The 7,181-nt window shown below is 36.7% G+C and overlaps 2 protein-coding genes across 2 annotated transcripts in view; one reads left to right on the plus strand and one right to left on the minus strand.

The window, feature by feature from the left end:
- The window catches only part of LOC108754710 (myc-associated zinc finger protein-like), a 10,019-nt gene extending 3,458 nt beyond the window's left edge, over positions 1-6,561 (minus strand). Inside the window, exon 1 of the mRNA XM_018497221.1 lies at positions 6,049-6,561. Within this exon, the coding sequence (XP_018352723.1) occupies positions 6,049-6,388 (340 nt within the window). The 5' untranslated portion in view covers positions 6,389-6,561. The remainder of the gene's footprint in view (positions 1-6,048) is intronic.
- Positions 1-7,181, plus strand: part of LOC108754712 — a 68,212-nt gene that overhangs the window by 48,638 nt on the left and 12,393 nt on the right. The gene's annotated exons all lie outside the window — the stretch shown is intronic.

The following is a 7,181-nucleotide window of genomic DNA, read 5'->3' on the forward strand; positions in this document are numbered from 1 at the left end:
AGACTGGTAACGCGGCACGTGAACTATACGAGGGTATAATAACGCGGTGTGTATCTGTTGCGCGTCGCTCGCTGTTGCGCAGGGTTGTCGTCCAGGGGACGAAGAGCGAAACTCATATCGTTGTTTATAAACGGATAGGCGATCGGGAAGAATTCAGGCGGAATGCAAACGACGTCATCTTTCACTTTGAAGCACCTTTATATTAGAATCGTTAAGTTATCACAATTAAAAGACCAGCTCGCGCGTTAATCATCAAGAATTTTCTTCCTAGGTATCTAAACCTTTATTGTGCCTGGATAACCCTATTCTTTGATTTATTTCATCAAGTAGATTCATTGAAGAAATTTATTCAAAATGTTGAAATCCATATGCGCAAAACTAAAGCGACTTTTTCTCGAACTTACATTTTCTAAACTCCCGCCAATGATACGAGCAAGCATTTTTCTTTCATTTCACGTACAACTATGCTTGTTTAGTATCAGTTTACAATTTCATATAAAGAATTTTACGTAATTAAAATTTATCGATCTAATCGCAGTTCAATTTTAATTGTTCTGAATTTATTTTTTTTTTATCTACTACTTATTAAGGCAATTGAAAGAAAGAAAATGATATAATATGACGTTATTATTATATCTCAATGATAGTGGAGTAACAATAATACGTGTATTTTTGAGATTTGTCAATGTTTTTGCCAAGTTCGTATTTGTTCTAAATTAAAATCGAAATCATTACGATTCTTTTATCAGAATGATACTTTGTTATTAGTTATTGTTGCCGTTTAAATTCTGTTCACGTTTCTTTTATTGTTCATGACAATGCAATAGAGCACGCAATGAGCGACTTTCGACGTTTGCGCCATGAAATCGATACGCGTGCCGTCCAGTGGTTACGTAATATGAAAGTCCATGCCGTTGAGCAGTGAAGACACTATTACGCAGGGAACAACTAATGACCGTTTCTATATGTATCTTCAATATAAATGTCTCAACAATCTCAGTTAAATTGATCATTGTTACAGAAAGGAAATTCAATTTTTCTTTGAGGTTAAATAATAATTATTCAGAAAAAGTATTATACATAAATACTGTACATTACAGGGAAAAAGAAATATATATTTACGTTATAAAATACAAAAAGTTTATTTAGTACATTTTAAAGTTCAAATTGACAGTAGCAGCTAACAAAAATTTTTATTAAATAGGAAATTTAATTACGAAGAGTAATTAAGCAACAGCTTTCTCCCGACAAAATGTATTTTTAGGATATTTACTGCTCTTTTAGCAATGATTAATTTAATTAAATTTATTTTTAGCGTATATCCATTGCCCTATTATAGAAATTGATTAATAGGCATATTTAATGAACGGAATAATATTTCGTCTTGTTGAAAGCTAAAATGGTCTTTTATTGAGATACGCTTTATCGAAAAATATCCTTTAATGAAAATTTGTGAATATTTTTTACACTTTTTAAAAAAAGATTTAATAATTAACAACTATACGGTCCTTCTTCCCCTCTTCCAACTTAGCTTTTAGTCTTACTTAAAATTTATGAAGAGTTAACTGAAAAATAAAATTATCGCATCATTTCAAGCGTAATTTGTCCAAATATTTTCTTTATCCATCAGTTTATATCCGATAAAGCTCATATTTTGACATCTTTTTAAAGAGAAAACTGCTTTAATTTTCAACAAGGAATAAAATCACGTGCGCGTCTGCCGAACTGTTTCAGCAATGTGCTATTTTTCCCTTCGGACGGACCCTCGCGAGAGTCTTAGGAGAATTTGCGGCATTTGCGATAAATCAGAAAAGTGTGCTGCACGCGCGATCGATCAGTTGGCGCGTACCTATTATTGGCTGAAATAAAGGGAAGTCAACATAGAGGTAAAGGAGAACGGCCGTGTCTGCAAGTGCATTTCATCAACGACAGAAGGAGCGCAGTTGTGCGATGGGTAGAGAAGGGGAGAAGGGTGAACGGGGGGTGTGCAGGAGGGTTGTATAGGGACGACGGGGGAATCAATAACGGCGAATGAACGCTCCGTACGCGCTCCCACAAGTCCGTTCATTCTAGGCCCTTTTAAAGACCGATAAAAATCTCCGTTGTGTTTAACATTAATGCCGAACTTTTCCTTTTCGATCCGATTTTCTTTTTCTTTTCTCAAGCCAAAGATTGATAGATGATAAAAGCAACGCGATAGTGTCATTAAAAATTAATAGGTTTTTACAGTTGTTTATCAATGTTTTTACTGTAATTTACATGTTTTGCTATTTTGGCAATTATGCCTTACGCATTTGTTTTATTTATTTGCAGATGCATAAGTGGATTTAAAAAAGAAAGTCTTTATAAGAGACATACAAAAAAAGAGAAAAGAAGAGAGAGATCATTATTATTATATTTATTTATTGGCTACGATATTGTTGATTATAGTATACTTGTTTAAGTCTTTGATTAATCAAAATTTTTTTCGGATTTTGATTAATCAAAAACTACAATTTACGGATTCACTGTTTTCGAACTTTACTATTTTCATGATGAAAATCATTCTCGGAATAAAAATGAAAAAGATGTGCTTTTAATAAATCGAAGAGTATAACCTCTTACTCAAAGTATTTGATTACATTTACATCGATATTGAGATATAAATTCTGACTCTATCTAATTTAACATCTTACATTTAAAAAATTATATAACAATGAAATTATATAGAGAGAGAGAGAGAGAGAGAGCGAGAGAGAGAGCGATGTATAAAGTGGCATGGATTATCTATGACTTCTAGGTGGATATTCTATATCTACGTTATCTATCACAGATCACAGATATAGCCCATAAAGCATATTTATATACCTTGAATGAACATTCCGCACATTCCTGTCGGTTTATCGCCTCTGATCTTTATCGATCCTGTATGCGCAAAACAAACAGCAAGTATAAATAATTATACTTGATCTATTAAAGTATCTACATAATTAAACAAATTAATATAATATCTCTGTATAGTTGAATTCTTTGTGATAGTGTTTATTCTCGCATCTAGAGAGAAAATAAGCGTCTAATGATATTTATATGACGAATTACATTAAAGGAATTTAATACAAATAAAAAATTAAGGTTCTGACAAAAAATTCACACGCTTCAAGTAGATAATAAAAAATTTCTTTTCTATTCTACTGAGCTATTCATCATAAATTAATTTAATATATTATAATATTTGCTTTATCATGTGTGTTTAATGAACATAAAATATAAGTATATGGACAAGAAATAAAAGTCGATCGATGATACGTTACACATAAATGAGTGGAAAACCCTGAAGTTATTTACAGTGTTTTAAAGATGTTTGTCAGCATCAATAATATTACATTGTTTGTCAATTTAATTTATAATATTATATTATTCCAATTTCAGTTTAGATATTTCAAGTCGGACAAATAATCGGCGCACAGTTTGCTTGAATTAAAAATTGAATTATAAATTCCCAAAAAATATTATTACGCACGAAGATCGAATATAGCAATTTCCACATATTTGTGATAAATAAACTCACTTGTGATATACAAATTTAAAAAATAGTAAATATCTACAACAGAATCTTAGTAATAAATTTTGAGCTTATGGATATAACTTTAACGAACTGTTTAGACTTTCTAATTAAATTATAAATTCACGAAAAATTACGAAAAGATTAATAATATAATTTCTCTCTAGGATATCCTTTGCTGTAAAAAATATCATTACCCTCGACTTTACTTCACAGAAATAGTAAAAAATATGACACAAAATCGTATTATGTAACATATTATATTATCCAGTAAGTAAAAATAAATCACACAATGAAAGTCAAGGACGATGAAACCTGTTAATAATCATGAGTCCTTCCGCTTTTCTTGCGTGACTGTAATTTTATTATCCTGTTAGAAATTCAATTTCTGCGATAATAGACAAATTTTTTATTTTCCTTACTCTTTTATTTAACATTTATAAATATGTGCAGGCATATAAATATATCTTTTAAGCATTAACAATTACAATGAAGTTTGTACAACGGTGAACACAAAATTCTTTATTGCATCTACGAAACAAAAGTGTCGTTGTAAAATATTGTTCAGATTTGAAAATTTCTAATTAATTATTTATAATTAAAAACAATTACTTTTAGGATTCATTGAAAAAAAAATCAAACTTGAATATATCTCCTTTGGCAAACATTGTAACAAAGTCTTGCATAATTTTAAATTCAACGTTGAGGAAATTGATTGGCAAAATTCAATCGTAGTCACACATCGTGGCACACATAGCGACTCGCAGAGAACACTTGTTACATAACAGCGTCATTTGCGCCATTGTACGAGCACGTGCGCACTGCACTGTCTATAAGCTGCATAAATGAGATAAAAAAAGAGGTCGTTACTCTGTAGTCTTGGCTTTCAAGAATACTTATAGGCGTTAGCTTCAAAGCACCAGCGATTGACTGAATCACGCAAAATGTTTATATGCCCTATTTTTATAAAATTCATGCAGATAGCGCACATACAAATTTATAATACGAATATAAATTCACAACAATTTATTATAATATTTTATGATATTTATGTTATTAAATGATATCCTAATAAATTTCTAAAAATTGTTGCTACCTTTTTCTTTAATTTGATAGTAAAGTTTCTTCGAAGCATGTTTTATACGTGTACCTATATGATAATATATTAAAATGCGAAAACACATAAAATATTAAATTCTACATTTAATTACGTAATCGTATTAAATGTGCGAAAAACGTTTTTAAACACTAATGTTTTTTGTATTGCATACTTTTAGATTATTTAAAATTAAAAAAATATATTAAAGAGAAACTTGAAAGACATTTCTTAAATTTCTATTAGATTTTTTATCTTATTAAATAAAAAATTTAATGAAATAAAACATTTAGCGAAAAATTCAAGAAATATCTTTCTTAAGTTTTTTTATTTTTTAAGTTTTGCAGTTATTGAATGATTTAAAATTAAATGAAATTTAACCAAATGGAAAATTTAATAAAATAAAAAATTTAGGAGATATGTCTCCCTTTATATTTTTTTTAATCTTGCAGTTATCGAATGATTTAAAATTGTGTAATACGAAAAAAATTAGTGATAGTTAAGAACGACCTTTCGTACATTTAGTACGATTACGTAATTTACGTATAATGCACCTACATGAAATTCACGCAGTGTTACTGCGTAAAGCATAAATGGAAAAACAAGCTTTCCGAAGAGTATTCGACAAGTAGTCCTCCCAAGTAGACCATAATCTGACATCATAGGCGTATTCTCATCGGCATTCTCTACGTCGCAAAAGCAATTCGACCGTTCTGGACACGGTTGGTTACACAACAACCACCGACGTCAACGCAATCAGTTCCCACCCCATCTGATTGAGAACTCAATAAATGCAATACGCGAAATAGCTGGTCTAATAATACATATATCGAGTCCGTGATTCAATGTTAAGGATGCTGAATGCTTGTCGACGCGATCAACGATCTACAAACGGGTGTGTCGCCATGTACGCATGTATTGTATGCAGACACATGGCCGACTTTGCTGGCGGTTTCCCACAGGTCGCGAAAACGCTCGCGCAATCGCGCACGACTCTATGACCTTCAACGGGCTATCTTTCCGCATTTCCGACGGACCATCATGCTATCATAATTATGGCGCACTTAAACAGCTACCGCAATCCGACTATAGCGCACGCGGACTTGTAATAAACGGGTGTGTCACCCTGCATGCTCGACGATTGGATTCTACATATACTGTGTCATCTCGAAGCAGCGGTCTTCTCAGAAAATAAATGTCAGGAGAACAAAAAAAGACGATCCTCGAAACCCCTTCCCTCGCAGATCTCTTGCACGAGCGTTCTTGAAGAGAAAAAAAACCCTCCTTGGTTTTGGGCGTGGCGCGTCTAACTTATATTCCCGCGAGCGATGTGTCATGTAAAAGCGAGCGAGTCACCGCATTGCCGCAGTACGAGGTGGGAAGGAAGAAAGCTTTCACGAGTCCCACTTACCGTGATAGTAAAGAGCGCCGGAGGCGTTGAGGGGTGGTGGACTGGGGGCCGTAGCCCCCGCCGTGGGACTGTGCGGTCCCCAGCAGGTCTGCTGATGATCGACCTGATGATTATCGACATCTCCGACCACGTCGATTTCCTCGTCCTCGGGTTCATGCCTGCCGTGCGGCCGTTTCTCCATCGCATCCGCGGTGTGGTGTAGAGCGTGATGTTGCGCCTGTTGTTGTTCCTGCAGGGCGGCACCGAGTGGCGTCGCGTCCTTCTGCTCGTTCTGCTGATCGTCCACGCGTGCCTGCCACTGATTCCACTTCCACTTCTTCGCCATGAGACAGCGTGGCATAATGATAACACGGATCCGTTGTTTCAAGGCCGCCGACACCAGGAGCTGGCGATGGTGATGGCCGTCGTCGTTGCCCGTGTGCAGGTCCGGTCAGCAGAAACGGCGGCCTCGACCTCGGAGCGGGACACCCACGCGGTACACCAACACCGACACGCTCGACACCAACAACCGCGGCACCAGCAACCGCACCACCGACGATGACGTCGTCACGCTCAACAGCCGCGATTACGACGACGCGCCGTCTGTCACCGTCGGCTGCTTTACCTACTGCTCCGCGGACGACGACGTCGTCGTCGACGTCGTCGTCGTCGTCGTCTACGCGACGTCGACGCCTACGTCGCGCCCGTCCGTCACCCGGCCCGGCCGTCTGTGACTGTGGCCCGTCGGACCGGTGGATGAGGAGGAGACCGTCTCGGTTGGGTGGCCGCTCGCTGGCCGGCTTCGCCTTCGTCCTACGTGGTACACGCTGGTGTGGCACCTGCAGCCTCGTCATCGGCGCGGCGAGGGCGGCTCCTTAAACGGATGCACCACCGCCACCATGCCAGCTCGCCAGCGCGGCTTACGATCCTTCCGAGTCCTTCGCGTTTGCTTTTCTGCGTCCGCTCTCGAGTGGGGGCGGCTGGTCGAGGAAACCCTTACTTACTGGACCGTACTTGACGTGATTTGACGCTCGTATAATGAGTAAATATTATACCTATGTAATGTGTGCACGCGTGTATATGTGTATATTTGTGTGACTGTGTATATGCGTGATGTGTGTGTGTGTGTGTGTGTGTGTGTGTGTGTGTGTGTG

The sequence above is a fragment of the Trachymyrmex septentrionalis genome, unplaced genomic scaffold (genome assembly GCF_001594115.1).
Source record: "Trachymyrmex septentrionalis isolate Tsep2-gDNA-1 unplaced genomic scaffold, Tsep1.0 scaffold80, whole genome shotgun sequence".
Classification (NCBI taxonomy): Eukaryota; Metazoa; Arthropoda; class Insecta; order Hymenoptera; family Formicidae; genus Trachymyrmex; species Trachymyrmex septentrionalis.